The 16,036-nt window shown below is 45.0% G+C and overlaps 1 protein-coding gene across 1 annotated transcript in view; it reads right to left on the reverse strand.

Annotated features, from left to right (window-relative positions):
- The window catches only part of sf3b3 (splicing factor 3b, subunit 3), a 39,277-nt gene that overhangs the window by 10,179 nt on the left and 13,062 nt on the right, over window positions 1-16,036 (reverse strand). Inside the window, exons 12-24 of the mRNA XM_015965140.3 lie at window positions 15,787-15,859; window positions 14,515-14,666; window positions 14,252-14,407; window positions 12,912-13,067; window positions 11,990-12,133; window positions 11,788-11,910; window positions 11,293-11,447; window positions 10,922-11,096; window positions 8,895-9,100; window positions 8,652-8,808; window positions 7,623-7,748; window positions 7,253-7,465; window positions 5,804-5,902 (exon numbers count right to left, since the gene is read on the reverse strand). Of these exons, the coding sequence (XP_015820626.1) occupies window positions 5,804-5,902; window positions 7,253-7,465; window positions 7,623-7,748; window positions 8,652-8,808; window positions 8,895-9,100; window positions 10,922-11,096; window positions 11,293-11,447; window positions 11,788-11,910; window positions 11,990-12,133; window positions 12,912-13,067; window positions 14,252-14,407; window positions 14,515-14,666; window positions 15,787-15,859 (1,935 nt within the window). The remainder of the gene's footprint in view (window positions 1-5,803; window positions 5,903-7,252; window positions 7,466-7,622; window positions 7,749-8,651; window positions 8,809-8,894; window positions 9,101-10,921; window positions 11,097-11,292; window positions 11,448-11,787; window positions 11,911-11,989; window positions 12,134-12,911; window positions 13,068-14,251; window positions 14,408-14,514; window positions 14,667-15,786; window positions 15,860-16,036) is intronic.

The following is a 16,036-nucleotide window of genomic DNA, read 5'->3' on the forward strand; positions in this document are numbered from 1 at the left end:
CCTTCCGTCAGGAATCTTGGTGTGACCTTTGACCCAGCTCTCACCTTGGATTCACATGTCAGTTCTCTTGTTCGCTCTTCCTTCTTCCATCTCAGGAACATTGCTAAGCTGAGTCCCATTCTGTCCCGCTCTGAACTTGAGACAGTTCTCCACACCTTCATCTCCTCACGCTAATGGGCCATTCCCATCTGTACCGGGTCGGCCCGGGCCGGGTAGCCCCAGTCGGTCCCAGCCTGGTCCGGTTGATTCCACACATCCTTGCCTTAAGCCCATGTGGGCTGATTCTACCCACCAATCAGAGGCTTGCTCTAATGGAAGGTGTGAATTTGCTGTCAGCAGTGGGTGTGTTGGCCCTGGTCGGCCTGAAGCAGACCCCCTCGAGAAGAGGGCTGAGAATGAGCCTTGGTTGGCCCGGAAAAATACCAGGCCACCCAGATATGCAAACAACCTACGCTACCCGGCCCGGACTGACCCGGTACAGATGGGAATGGCCCATTAGACTACTGTAACCCTCTTTTCACGTGTCTGAGCAGAACCTCCCAGAACCGTCTACTGGTGGTTCAGAACGCCTGTGCTCGGCTTCTGACCAAGTCCTCCAAACACACCCACATCACCCCGCTTCTCCTCCAGCTTCACTGGCTGCCAGTCAACTTCAGGGTTCATTTCAAGATCCTGGTTCTGGTCTATGGGGCCTTAAATGGACAAGCACCATCTTACATTGGTGATCTTCTCAGTCCTTAAACCCCCAGCAGGTCCCTGAGGTCCAGTGACCAAAGCCTACTAGTTGTGCAGTGCAACAGGCTTAAGGTCAAAGGTGACAGATCATTTGCTGCTGTGGCCCCCAGACTCTGGAACTCTCTCCCCCTGAGCCTGAGATCAGTGGACTCAGAGGTCTCGTTTAAACTCACCTGTTCAGGCTTTGGTCTGATCTTCATCATCTAGTCTGACCTGCAACACTCCTCCTCTGTTTAATTCTGCAGAGGAAGGGTCTGGGAACTCTCCTATTCAAATAACCCCGCCCCCTGAGCATTCTAAAGCTTGGTTTATGCTTGATGCATTCACTTTCCGCTTGGTGATGCGGCTCACGGATGGAACGCGCTTCACAACTCGCAGCGTTTATGGTTCATGCGGCTTGTCTCTGCGGTGAGCCAATATTCTCCCAAACTGTAGGGGGCAGCATGGAGCTCTACGGCATGCATCCAACACTACACCATAGTAGAAGTAGAAATTACTGTTTACAACATGGCATTCCAGCATTTTTAACAGCGTCCTCGTCTTTTCCGACAGTGCGAGCTTTTTCTCTCCAAGAATTATTAACAACATGTTGATCACGGTGATCTCTGAGAGCTGAAGCATACAAATGTCTGTATTTACGAACCTCTGCCATACTAGTTCTTGCCAGTCCGCCATGTTTTTCTGCGTCCGACTGATTAGAAAATTTCCTAGGTGCGTGGTGCGGAAAGTTTGGGCCGTGCGGAGGCACGGTGGAGGGGCGTGGTTGTTAAAATGACGCAATTTTGCCGCGCCGAGCCGTGCGAACCTCGCAGACGCGTCAAGCATAAACCAAGCTTAACCAAGCCAATCAGCGCTGAGCAGCGTACATCACACACCAAAACGCCGAGTGTCATAAACATGGCGACTAAAGCGGAGTTGGCTGCGGCTCTTTCCTCTGGTCTAAATGACTTGGACACGTCTTTAAAACCCCAACAAGTAGAAGCTCTAAAAGCCTTTCTTTTACAGAAAGATGTTTGTGCCGTTGCCAGACGCCAATTTTTACAAAAGCTAAAAAACTACAGCGCCACGCGGTACAGTCAGCATTTCTCTTTGTTCTTATTGGTTATTTGTGAGTTGGCTAGTCCCGCCTCTCATGTACTCTGCACAGCGCTGATTGGCTCGGTTAGAATTCTCAGGGGGTGGGGTTATTTGAATAGGATAGTTACCTGACCCTTTCTCTGTGCAGAACAGAGGAGGAGTCTGGCAGGTCAGGCTTTTCATCACCACCCTCTCCTTATTCTACTCTTACCCCCAAATTCCACTACCTCCGCTCCGCCCCCGCCTTCCGCAGCCGCTCGCTTCCGAACTCAATTTTTACTGGTACCCGCTCTACAACGGCTCCGCTCCGGTGCGGAGACCTGAGGGGGGGAAACAAGCATGCGCGGGATTTTCGAGATCTTGCGATACAGTCCGAGCAATAAACGCGGAAGTTAGATCCAAACACCCGTTGTGTGGGAGAAGCATCAGCATGAACTGTTTAATCTGCCCATCACTTGTGTTGAGAGATCAGAAGTTTGGATCAACAAAGTGTGACTCCTTTGATAGTAGAAACTGTATTTATGGCTTACTTTTGTGCATTTAAAGTTCAGCCGCCATTGATAGTTGTTAAAAGTTGTTAAACCTGTGCATATGAAACAAAAAAACGCCTTTTGTTTATCGATTTATTGTGAAAAACGGAAATTGTGCTTGCTCCTTTTGCTGTTGGGCCGTTGTGATTTCTGTCCATTTACTGCGGAGGTGCTCCGGCGTCCGGCGAAAATAGGATCGATTCTATTTTTGCCGGACGCCGGAACAGAGGGCGGCGCACGGCGCCGTACTGCCGGAGCACAGCCACAGTAGTGGAATTGCTCTGATTGACTAGAACGGGACCGATTTTGCGCCGGCGTTCGTGTCGGAGCGGAGGTAGTGGAATTTGGGGGTTATAGACCCTTATACTACCTACGTCATCAAACGTTGCGCGCGCAGCCTGGCAACGAGAGTGAAGGCTTCCTCATTCACACTCGATACTAAAACAGCATTTTAAACCCTTTGTTTTGAAGTTCTGAGCACATAAAAATGTCGGGTTGTTGCGTGTATGGATGCCAGAATCGCTTCTCTTCAAGCAGTGGACTGAAACTTTACAGAATTCCGAAGGGAGCACATCCATTTCAACAAAATCGGAGGCGTCTGTGGCTGCCGGCCATCAAAAGGGTTGATGAAAACTGGACTGAAAACACGATCCGAAATGCTCGAGTTTGTAGCGCCCATTTTATATCAGGTAAGGTAATTATGTACTAAGAATACACCAGAAAGCTGGTTAACGTGTGTTCTATTAAATAAAGTAAGTTGCGTTTGCTGGTTTGCTTTTAAGTAGTCTATTTATTTACAGGCGAGGTGTCATTGGACTCTTTTCTGTTTTTCCCATCCTAACACAAAGCTCAACTTTGAATAAAATTGCTGCTGCGTGGCTGCAGCATGACCCAAGTCTGGAACATCAAAATGACAGAATTAAACAAATTTATACGCTTGATTTCACGCTTCAAATTAACATTTCATTCTAATTCATCTGTATTTTCCCACTGCATATTAGTATAAACCGTATTTCTCTAAAATTAACACGATTGTACTCTGAGCACGCTAAAAAAAGAAACCTATGCTATACTCACCCTGCCACGCAGGTACAGTTGGCTGTGAAGACGTAGTTCTCTGGTTTGTTTACTATGACCCAAGCCTCGTACATAGCGGTCTTGTGTCCTTGTCTTTGGCTAGGAAGGACTTCTGCCTTCAAGACGCAAAACTCAGAGTCTATGTCGTGATATTTTACTTTCTGTACGTGGCCACAGACAACATATTTGTATGCATCTAACGATTTGTATGCCCGTAGCTTCTCACGTGTGTACTTACTGGGCCTCTCCACTAAAAACGTATATATATCGGGCCACTGGATATCTGGCCACGCACCTACATCTTCCACCCATTCCGTAATGCCACAGGGATCCGGGAGTCTGTTGCCATTCGTTAAAGTGAGTTTAATAATATAACATTCAAGATTTGCCGGTGATAACCCCGCAGCGTAGCTTTATAAAGCCTGAAACAACGCCATTCTCTGTTGCCAAGCTGCGCGCGCATTCTCGCTGACGTCATATTGTTTACAAACAGTAAAAGGGTCTATTCCGCCTTTCCCAGGATCCACTGATTCCCCTCTTTCCTATTCATTTTCTCTCTCCCTTTCCTTACGCTTTTTAATCACAAATTTTCTCATTTTCAACCTATTTTTAATCATTTTTTAAAATCTTTTTAAATTGAAATTTTTTTTTGCTTTTTGTGAAGCACCTTGTGATTTTTATCTAGAGGTGCTGTAGAAAAGATCATTTTCTTCCCTTCATCAAAAACCTGATGTCAGTCGATACAAGGCAGTGGTGGCAGATAACTGGGCAGCGTTTGGTAGCAGTAAACCTCCATCACCCTGATCCAAACACAACTCTCACACCAACAGAATGGAGGTGAAGTTAAATCAGACTCTGGAGACTAAAGACAAGCAGATAAAAGAATTTCTCTCTGGTGGAAACAGCAGCAGCTCTGTGCGAGTCCTGCCCGTGATCCGTTAGAAACCCCCGAAGAAGAAATATGGATTGTTTTTGACAGCTGGGATACTTCAGAGAGACCTAAACAAGGAGCCACTTGATCCTGATGGGATGCGAGTCAAACCTGAACCTCCAGCAGCAAACAGATCGAGTACAGAGACCAAACGCCAGGCTTTTATAGAAAATTAAAATTGCATTATGAATAGAAGACATCTGGTCTTTAGATCCAATTAGACATGAGAACAAAACAAAACAAAGATTTACAAAAACACAGAGGGAGTCATGAGTCCATCCTCTGCTTCTACAGGAGTTCAGCTGCTGATAAAAGCTCCGGAGCATGCAGGTGTGTGTTAACGCAAAGAGCAAGGTCATTTCAAACCATCTCAAGAGTGGGAAACCTAGCAGGTTACCTCTGGGGTCAAAGGTCAATGCTCAGAGCTCCACCTCAGACTCTAGTTAGCAGCTCAAAGGCCACAGCAGGACATTTAGGAAATGCATGACCTGGTTGTGTGATAAACATCTCTAAAGCGGAGACGTTTACCCATAACGCACAGCTGTCTGCACCGTGGTGGAGAGCTGATGGTTTAGACTGGTTCTGACCCACCAGGGACTCCTCTGAGTCCGACGTGGGACCATCAACCTGACTAAACCGGGTCATTAAACAAAATCATGATCCAAACACAGAAATCCTGCTCCGGTCCAGTCCAAGTCCAGACCAGAACCTGACAGAAAGTCTAAGTTGAGAGCTGAGCAGGAACCTCAGACTGGGTCAGAACGGCTCCAGAACCGTTAGAGACTAGATGTATTACTTATAGTCAAGACACGTGATTTTCCATATTTAATCAGATCAAAGTCACTCAGATCATTAAACACCGATTCATTAATTCTGACTGACCTGTGTTTTCCTGAGCAAAACCAATTCAGTCCAATCGGAAATGACTTGGCTCAGGATAACAGTTCTGGATGTGAAGGAGCACCACAGAGGTATGCTGGGCGTTCACATCTAAAACCTTTCTAAATGTGTGCAAAGAAACTGTGTCACCAAGGAAACTGGATCCAGATCATGACGAAGTCTAAGCTGGAGGGACTTTCCTGGTCTGAGAGCTACCTAAACAGTTTTCACCAGAACTTCAAGTATGGGAACAGCTGAAGCTGGTGCTGGGTTGTGGCTGATGAAGATGAGGAGGAAGACCTTTAATTCTGCATCCATGCTTTCGTTCTTTTTCGTCAGCCTGAAGAAGCCGGCAGCCGTCGGTGAAACTGTAGCTACAAACAGGTAAACAAAACTGTTTCTGTGTTTAAAAAAGAACGAAAGCATGGATTTAGAAAGACACAGCAAGAACACACTTAAGACCTTTAATTCTGCCTCTTCAGCTGCTTTTTGGGTCTGATTCTGCACACACACTGTACATGTGACATCCCAGAGTGTGACGTAACACAGGCTGGAGACTAACGGGTGTTTTTACCTTCTGTGAAGCTCCGTTAAGGAGACCTCTGTCCCATAAGGCTTTGTTTCCTGTGGGATCTTCGTCCACGTCATCACTAGTGTTGGGCGGAAGTCGCACCTGGGAAAAAAAAAACGGAGATCTAAGATCTGTTTGACTTATCCCATTTACCCCCAAAGGTCTCCAGATGTTTCTGAGCTCTTTGAGAAGAGAACAAAGTCTCCATTTTCACTGGAGTTAAATTCTGTAGATCACACTCTAGATCTGTTTCAACACGGACGTGTATGTGTTTGAATTTCAGCGTGGAGCAAACATGTTATGAAATCCAGTCGTTAGATGTTCGGAGAAAACAATGTTCATCCAGCAGATGTGAGGAACTCGACGCATTTCTGGGAGAAACCACTAGGGATAAGCGAGTACACCACTATCTGCATCTGTTCAACCATCTAAATTATCTGTACTCGGAGTAGGTGTAGTTTAACCGGAAGTGGGTGTAGTTTAACCGGAAGTGGGTGTAGTTTAACCGGAAGTGGGTGTAGTTTACATCGATACGTTATTTTAAGTCTGATCAGAAGTTGCTATGTGTTTTGTTTATTTGAAAACTATTTACAGAGCAGCCTCAGAGTTGAGATTAAATGTTTTTGATCACAATAGTAAAGGAACTATTACAGAACAAGTTTGTCAATAAAATCGGAACATTAATATTTAAGTGCAGGAATTAAGAGAGAAAGAAAATAAAATTTCTATAGGCCTCTCAAGATAAAAATCACGGGGCGCTTCACAAAAAGAAAACGTAAAATATAAAAAATAATTTAGAAAATGATTAAAATGTGTTTAAAATGAGCAAAAAATAGACAATTGTGATTAAAAAATGTAAAGAAAGAGAGAGTGAATAAAGAGGGAGTAGATCCTGAGGAAGAGGAGAGAGGAAAAAAAAATACCCGACCGGAGCGGATGCAGTGACAGACGCAGCACGAGCCGTTTTCAGCTCTGTCTTGTCAAATGCACCACGTACGTTACGAAAAAGTAACTTTAAATAACTTTAAAAGTAACTTTAAAAAGAGGCGAGCTGAAGAAAACCTAGGGAGTAGTAAAGAAACCGTTACTGTGTGTGTGTGTGGATGGACCGGACGCGGACTGAGCTGTGAGCTCCCGGCTGCAGTGTTGTGTGTTGGGAGGGGCGGGCGCTCTATTTGACTGGCCAATCACAGAGCGTGAAGACAGTCAGTTACCCAATGAGGATTTTCCTTCAGCACGATTACAGATATTTACGAGTTTTACTCGTTTCATGCTCGTACTCATCAATAATGCTTTATCCGTACCGGATACTCGTCTGAAACGAGTATCCGGCTCATCCCTAGAAACCACCTCTGAACAGGTGATGTAAAATCACGCGATACGGCTCACCCTGCTGCTTAAGAGGCAGTAGGTGAAAACACACACACACACACACACACACACACAACTTACTATGCTGATGTTGCCGAACTTGTCAGCTGATGCCATAGTGTCAAAGTCAAGCAAGCAGGCAGTCGTCACCCAGCGGGGGTACGTGTCATCAGCAAAGATGATGAGCTGGTTCTCGTTACGGCGGTAACGAACCCAAAACAGGCTCTCCTGAACGTCCGAGATGATCACGCGCTGGCCGATGGTGTAGATGCCCGTCACCAGGTTGGGAACATGCTACAGAGGGGGAAGTAAAGCACCGAGTGACTCCCGAGAACTCCAATTACTCATGTGAAAGCAGATCTTCTCTAGAACAGATAAAACCGCTCTCGAGGTGGGAAAACACATAATAAAGAGAACACCACTTAAACGATGTTCCAAAGAGGCATCTTACTTTGTTCTCACACTTGCGTAGCAGCTTCTTTTTTCCAAGATCGTAAATTCTCAGCAGCTTTCCCACTCCGACCAGAGCGCGTCCCTGGAACGGTGCGATGGCCAAGGGCACATCCTCCACCGGAGTCTGAAATAAAATGATTTAGGTCAGTTAATTATTAAACACGAGCAGCTCGTTAAGGCTTTAATCAGCTGTAAAGCAGCAGAGAAGAAGAACGTCTCAAACGATTAAAACTAAACTAGCGAATAATCCTAAAAAGTTGTTTGTTCTGAGGAAGAGACAAACATTACACCATAAAAGTAATAAACTACAAGGCAGTCAACAAATGCTCAGTGAGTTTCCAGATGTGTTCTGCTGAACAGAGCAGGCTGATGCAGCTGATGACAGATGTGACGGATGAAAACCAGAAACCTGTCTAAAACTGGCACCGGAACAGAACTTATAAGACATGAACAAAACACCACGAGCAGAACATGAAGCACTCTGAACAGTCTCCCGACGTTCTGCAGGGAGTTTGGTCCAGAAGGACCTGCGCTGGCGTGGCATTTCAGACCTCGCCCAACAGGGAGGATGTGTGTGTGTGTGTGTGTGTGAGACGGTGGTGGGTGTGTGTAACTGGAGCTAATATGAATAAAACATCCAGTTTGTGTGTGACCAGATGGAATCACCTACAACTTCCGATCTGGTGGAGTGGTTGGGGAATTCCTTCAGCTTAGTGAGAAATAAAACCCAAAACAACCACGGCTGTGAAATCTGGCGAGTCATGCGTCGTTTCCGCCGCTCTCCCACATCAGGTAACAAACGTCTCAGGACTGAGTCACGTGGATTTCACCACCCTGCTCCAGACTCTGGGGCATTGCCCAAAAATCAGTGAGGGATGCTTCTGATGACATCAGCACTTTTAAATGGAGTTATTCCATCTTTCCCTTCGAGACAGATGCAGCTGATACAGAATCAGGATGGATCAGAGGAAGACTGTTAGCTCCATGATGGAGGTTGGTAACATAGATCAGCTGTTATTAAAATCACCTTGTGCACAAACTCCAGCTTATCCCCTTCGGCAGAGAGCCGGTACGTGTAGATGAAGCCTCCGCTCACGGATCTGGGGTTGAGAATCATGTCTCTGGCGACTCCCACCAGAACGTACCAATCATCTCCGGTGTTGGTGAAGCGACACACGGCAACACTAAAGACAGAACGATGAGTAAGACAGAACAAATGACGACATGAGTAGCCTTCATGCTCGAGCGTCACCACGTCCTCCTCTCTCACCTGAACGCAGCTTCGTTCTGCTCCAGCTGCACCTGGTCCAGGGTTGACCCCTGAATGGGGTTGATGAGGCGCACCAGCGAGGCCCATTGACCCGCTCCGGCTTTAGGAGAACCAAAAATGGCTTCTGGGAGATTCTCGTTGAGGAAAGCAGCAGCCATCTCTGCGGCCAGCTCTCGCTCGTCCTCCCCGGCAGCCTCCACCATCTCCTACAGGAGCAGCCATTGTTTTAAGTTTAAAACACTTAACAGTAACGAGTTAAGTCTTCTGAATACGGTTCCACAACAGAAACAGTTGCATGTAATCACATTAGAAACAGGTCTATCGATTTGTGTCAAAATAATTTCTGGAATAAAAATCTCTGAAGTAATTGGAGAATCAGATTCCGCTTTGAAAGGTGGTTTGTGTGAAGATTGGTCATCAGACCCTTCACCTGCTGGATCAGGTAAGATGTCAATCAGAAGCTGAAACCACAGGTGCTTTGGCAAAATCATTTACAGTCATGGATGCATCTGTATCCTTCACTGGCAAATATCCCAGAATCCCAGCTGTATTGTATAATACATCTATGTATTGTATAAATATGCATCGAGGAAGGGTGTTGCAGAAAAGATGCTGATTTGAGCTGGAGGAAGGTATGGTCCCCGTGGGCAGAACCAACAGAACCAGAGACACGTAGCCATGATCAAACCACCCATCTCGTGGAGCCTGGCTGACGTTTGTGAACTCACATCTCAGCAGTTTGATCCAGCTTGTCTCTTCTGAGCAGGAATAGGATCTCAATTACATCATTTAAAACAGAAAACATGACTCAGCGTTTTATGAGTTCTAAACAAATATTAAGAGTTCAGGTCTGGCTGAAAGGTGGTTGAACTAAAATTCGGGGTGTGAACTCCTCGTTTAATCAACTTATCTGCAGTAGACTCAGGTATTAAAAAAAAAAAGCCCTGGTGCACTAGTTTCTGGATCTAGACACGGACCACTTCACAGCTGAGCTTCAGACAACAGGATCTGGAGTCTTACTTCCTGATATCTGGACATCTCTCCTCTGATTGGCTAGCAGCAACCTCACTCTACCATGGACTTGGTTTGCTCTGCAACACTGATGTTTTATCTCCACCAATAACACAAGCCTGGAGGAGTTCTGCTGTGTGGTGGAGTTGCTAATGCTAACAGTTAGCTTCTACTAGCTGAGACGTTCTCTGCTGTTTCCTGGATGCTAAACCAACGGCCTTCCTCGTGAGATGGGTGACGTACATCTGTCAGGCTTTTCTAATCCTAGAGATTCACCGTCTGTTTTCTATCAGAAGCTAAAGCAGGAGATAGGTTTAGGAGACTATTTTCATGTTCAGCCTACATGAGACACTCAGAGTGACCCGTTAGAATCAGAATTAATCGTTAGAAAATGAGTTCTCTTTGAACCACACTTTTAAAACACAATTGTTACACAAGAGAAGCAGCAATCCCCTTTATAGGCCCACATCTTTTGAGTTTTGTGGTTTGGACATGGTGGCTGGTCTGGGAACAGCGATGTAGCCAAAACCACTGAAGCAAGTGGAGTAAACCGTCAGAACCCGAGTCAGACCAGGGTTTTCCAGTTCATGACTAATGAACCACAAACTCAGGTAGCAAACCTCAACTTAATTAACTGAAAACAAAAACATTTTTATGTGAGTTTACTGTTCGTTTCCTTTACTCTCCAGAAAATAAAGAATCCAAACGTGTTCTGGTAAAAACGATCTTACTGATTGTGCAATCTTTCCAAAATTAAACTATAATTGCGCTCCCGCCTGCAAAAGTGTTGAGGAGGGTGGGAGAGCCAGCTGATCGGAGCATTAAGAGAAAGTTTTTCCAGCAGACAGTGGTGTGGTGATAGTTAAAACAGCTCAGTGAAAATTTGTAGTGTTTCCAAAATTCAAGCCCACCTTCCCTAATTGGTTCTTCTCAACCATCAAGCTAAATTAGGTGGTTTAGTTAAATTTATAAAGGCGAGTTAGATCCATCACAGCTTTAACGCAGCGTCTCCTAACCTCGGCCATCTGCTGCTTCCTCTGAGCTTTGGTCGTCTCAGTGTAGGCGTTGTGGTCGGTCTCGATCAAGATGAGGTTGCTGGTTTCTGGGTGGATAACAAACTTTCGGGGCGTGTACTGCAGAGGAAACGCCACCTGGTTGAAGACGGCTCCTAGTTTCTCCAGAGCTAAAATCCTGACGGACAAAAAGGATGAGAAACAAAAAAATGTTAACGAGTAATTACAGTTAAATTTTACTTCTACTAAAATATACCTGCTGCTCTATAAAGGCATAACGTGATCTCTTTAGACATTATCCCTCCATTAGGTTACAGCAAACTCCTTCACTTTGCATTTAAACAGAAAAAAGAAGTGTGTTTGTGTTACTAAACCTCAGCGTGTTGGTGGAGATGGCCACGATGCCCTCTGGACACTGCTCAGAGGCAAACCCAGAGGCGTACTCCAGCGTTTCATACGAGAGGGGAGTCAGATGGAAGCGTGACTGATACGAGTAGCTGAGCCACGAACGGCTGGACATCGCCAACACCTGTCAGGAAGAGACGAGCTTTACAGGTGACCTCACAGCGCCACATCCGAAGACCCTCCACAGCGGGGCAGGAAATCAAATCTGTTCTCGTGATCTGGGCTCTAATAAACGGCGGTTGTGTCACAACCCCAGAGGACCTAAGTCACACACGCTTAAACAAAACACTACTGATTCGTTAATCAGGCCAGATACTAGCAAAATGAGCCAATCAGACATGTGACTCAAACATAGTCATGCTGCTATCACAGAGGAACTATTTTACTCTGATGAACAGGAAGTTTTCACAAAATCTTGTGGTTGAATCACATTTGTGTTGAAAAACTCATTGAATGTCACATACGGCCTCCTGCCCCTGCATTCGGACTCTGAACAGCTTGACAGGTCGAGACCCCAGGTAGCGTGTTCTGGTGTCGGACAGGTCTCCGGTCACGGGGTCCAGGACGGTCCTGAGCAGGACACCGTTCTAAAAAAATTAAATCACCATCAGCGCTAAAATATAAAAAAAGCAGCAGTTCTGTAATACGATGTGAAACGACTCGGACCTGCAGGCCTATGTTGAGGTAGAGGAAGCCGATGGTTCCCTTGTCGCCGAGCTCGTCTTGCTTCTCGACACCTCCCATCTCTACGATGCACAGACTTTCTGGCTGAGCGGGAAGAGCCTGCATGCTCAGCGGCTGCAGGCAGTCCTGAGAGTGTGAAGGTTCAGAGGGTTAGAAGAAACTAATGAAGATATTTTCACTAAATCTGCAAGACGTTGTCTTTACTGCAGGAGGAAGCATCGGCTTTCCTAAATAAACTAAAATGACGATTATTGACCAAATCTGAACATTTAATCCACCAATTAAGCAGTTTTAACCTCTCACAGCCGCCAAGAACATGAAGAAATCAAATATCTTCAGATTAAATGTAAAACAGCATTTTTGTAAAAGCTGACAAACTTTCACAATCGTGTTTCAGTCAGAAATGACAGGATGAATCAGCCCCAGAACCAGAAACATACGGATCATAAAGCATCCATGTGAACTCCCGTTGGAGTGAAATTCACTTTCCGCAAAGTTTTTTCATCTGCTCAAAGGCCAGTTTCTGATCAGCGGCGTTCCACGCCTTTTCTTTGGGAGAGGGCGGAACGCTACAGGAACACAAATACACAATATTCACTACTGGCCCGAGGAGACAGGAAAACTGCTTTTTGCCTGAGAGGAACTCAAAGCAAATAGTTCCAAACAGCACCTGATGTTATCCTGATGTTTGGAGAACGTTAACATTTAAATGACACGGCTGAATGATGGGATGATTTATCTCCGGCCTTCACCAATCCCTGTCATGGATTTGCCCGGACTGACCAGCAAACCCAGAATACAACATTTATTTAACTCTCCACCCTCTGAAGGACAAACACATCCAACCCAAAGTGTTCGCTGGTTAAGGATTCATCCCAGGACAAATGTGAGGTTCTGTTCTTACCGAAGGATCCAGGGAGATGATGCGGACCGTGTTGTCGACCAATCCGACGGCCAGGAAGCGGGAACGCTGCTCACCAGGCGGAACGTTGGCTAGACTCATACAGACCACGTCTGCTGACATCTCCTTTCGCTCCGTGTATTCATTTAACTGGCCAGACTGGAAAGGACACAAACAAATAAACAAGAGTTATCACAAACATTTTCTGTTTGTTGTTTTTCAAACCGACTTCATTTCACATTTGTTAGATTTTAGGAGGTTGTTTACCAACAGCATCACCAGCTGTAGACATAGGGGCGAGATCACCTGGTCTACATCAAGACCTAGAGGTGATCAATAATCCAGCATTTCCCAGTCCGGGTCCTACAGGTTTTACAGCTTTTCCTGCCTGAATATGGAGCTGCGTGATCAAATGGTCGCTGTTAATCAGCCATCTGTTTAAATCAGGAAGGCTGCAGCAGGAAAAGAATTAAAACTGAGTTCATTGTCCCGAGTTACGGTAAAAATCCAGACCCTCGCTGGGCTGCAACTGTTGGTAACAACTTAAAACAGAACGTGTCTGGAACTCGTGAAGAGGACTAGAGTCTCACCTCTGTTGCAGCAAAGCACCCTTCAGGTCACGTCTCCTGTCAGCATCTCTAACCAGTCCTTAGTTTATCTCATTTGTCCGACCGCTGAAACGTTTATTTTTAAAGCTAAACTAATTATATCTCGTGCTGATCTCAGGTCACCAAATGTTTTTGTGATTTTTCCAGAGACATGAGTAGAGCTGCTGTTTGTGGGTCAGCTGAAAACCCACCTCCTCCGCTTGGCGTTTCCTGAACATGTTTGAATTTGGCCCTCTTTTATGTTGATTTTATGTTGATTTTATCTCACAGTTTTCATTGGTTCACTTTTTCCCTTGTTTTACACATTTGTCTTCTACTAGAATGTTTCACCTTTTTTGTAATTTGTAATCTGTAATTTGAATTGCTTTTATTTTCTGATTTATTCACTTTCTTTAACTTTGTACTGTACCATATTCAGCGCCTTGGGCTTCCTGACAGGGTTGCGGAAGGCGCTTTATAAATAAAGCTTTGATTTGATTTGAGCTGAGCGTATGATCCAAGTTTACTCCCAGATAAGACGGGGGACGTGAGGACGTGTTCTGATAACATATTTAAAAACACAAACTGGAAGTTGTGGACCAGCGATGAGACGCTCCAGGACATGGAGTTAAACAGTCTCTAAGTCCAGCATAAAGCCGCTCAAAATAAAAGCCCGTTCAACTATGAAAACATGTTTGTACGACAGAAAATCGATTATGGATCCAAAATCCAGTTATGGATGTTTCATCTTCTCACCGGGTCCATCTCAAAGTAGACCAGCTCTCCTCCCGTCAGGGCGATGACCACCTGCCGCTGGTTCACAGCACAGCGGACGATGGTTTTCTTACCCGGAGTTTTCCACTCGTTCACACGCTTGTCTGCTCGAATGTGGCGAATCCCATCTGGGTAAACCTGGACAAGGAACAGAAGGAAAAACCAGGAAAGATTGGTAAGACCAATGACCCCAGTTTCCAGAGCAGTAGAACAACCACTCACAGGTGAAAGTTGCTTTCACGAACCTGAACGAGGGCGTCTTCCCCCAGCAGAGAGCAGGAAAGCGTGGGCGTTGTTCCCAGAAATCCAGAGTCTGTCACTTCCTCTACAGTCTCTCCGATGGACAGAACCAGAGTGGCGTTGACGAAAGACACGATGATGTAAGCATCAAACTCATCTGATGGATGAAGAAAACCAACAGAGTCAATCAGCTGATGAGAGCAGAAACTTTAAACCGAATAAAACGAGGTCATGAGGTCAGCGTTAGTTAGAGCTGCTCTATTATGGTAAAAACGCTAATCACAATAATTTTGACTAGAATTGAGATCTTGATTATTAAAGACAATTTTTAATTAGTGTTGATTTTATTTATTTATTTGGTCGTAAAACGGCACAGGGCACAATCAGAGGAAATACATAATAAAAAGAAACAAGATAGCCACAAAACAGCTTCTGATCCCTAGTATAAACCGCCAATACACCGTCTTCTGTCCATGTCCCTAACCCCGTCTCCGCTCCTTGTGTGTCCTTCACCCTTGACGTGTGTTCTTAGATGTGTTCCTATCCCCATACATTCGTTTATTCAGCCTTCCTATTCATCCCCAGCTGCAGTCACTTCTAACCACTCCTCCGTCGCAGTCCTTCATCATGGTCCCCTTTTCATATAGGTCTTATTTGGTTTGTGTATTTTCTTCAGTCATTTCCTGTTAACGGTTTAGGTTATTCTCCCAGCTTTCTAGTTTAGTTTAGCTATGTTTTCTATTTTATTTATGTTCTGTTCCCTTAGTCCAGTCCTATGATTTACTTAGTCATCTGTTAGTGTATTCTTGCAGCATTTAGTTCTAGTATCTTATTATTTTATCTGATTGTTTTGCTAACCTGCAGGAAATATCGACAAGCATTCCAGGAAGTAGCTAAGGGTTACCAGAGAGTGTCTAGGTTCTTCGCTACGTACTTTTGAAAAAAATAAAATAAATAAAAAATAAAAATCAAAGAAGGGGATCTGAAAAGTTGCTAGAAATCGCAACAAAGGTGCTAAAAGTTAACAATGCTGTTGGGAGGTGCGCTCAATTTCCAACTCGGAGTAAACGAGGGAGGAGCAAATAATTATCTTGTTTTGTTTATATAATTATTCAAAACTCAGATTGTATTTGTGATTAAAATGTGATTATTGAGCAGACCTAGCATTAGCGAAGCTTAATAGAAACACGTTGACTTTCTGGTTCTGGTGCCAAACATCACAGCAACACATACAACACCAATAATGATAATAATCACAGGTTTAGAAGACGACTAACCTTCCACGTGCCGTCGTACCGTCCACACGGCGTTGGGGTTACCAGGCAGTTCAGACACGGCCATCTCCGACACCTGATCAGAACAAATAAATAAAAAAAAGGCTGGATGTTTTAATCTGTTTTCAGTAGGGATGCTCCGATCCGACCACCTGATTTTCAGGAAATCGTAATCGGTGAGAAAAGCCACATTTAACCAGGGATGTGTATTTTTGAAATTCTGGCGATACGATACACATCACGATACAGGGGA

Source organism: Nothobranchius furzeri, chromosome 4 (genome assembly GCF_043380555.1).
Source record: "Nothobranchius furzeri strain GRZ-AD chromosome 4, NfurGRZ-RIMD1, whole genome shotgun sequence".
Lineage (NCBI taxonomy): Eukaryota > Metazoa > Chordata > Actinopteri > Cyprinodontiformes > Nothobranchiidae > Nothobranchius > Nothobranchius furzeri.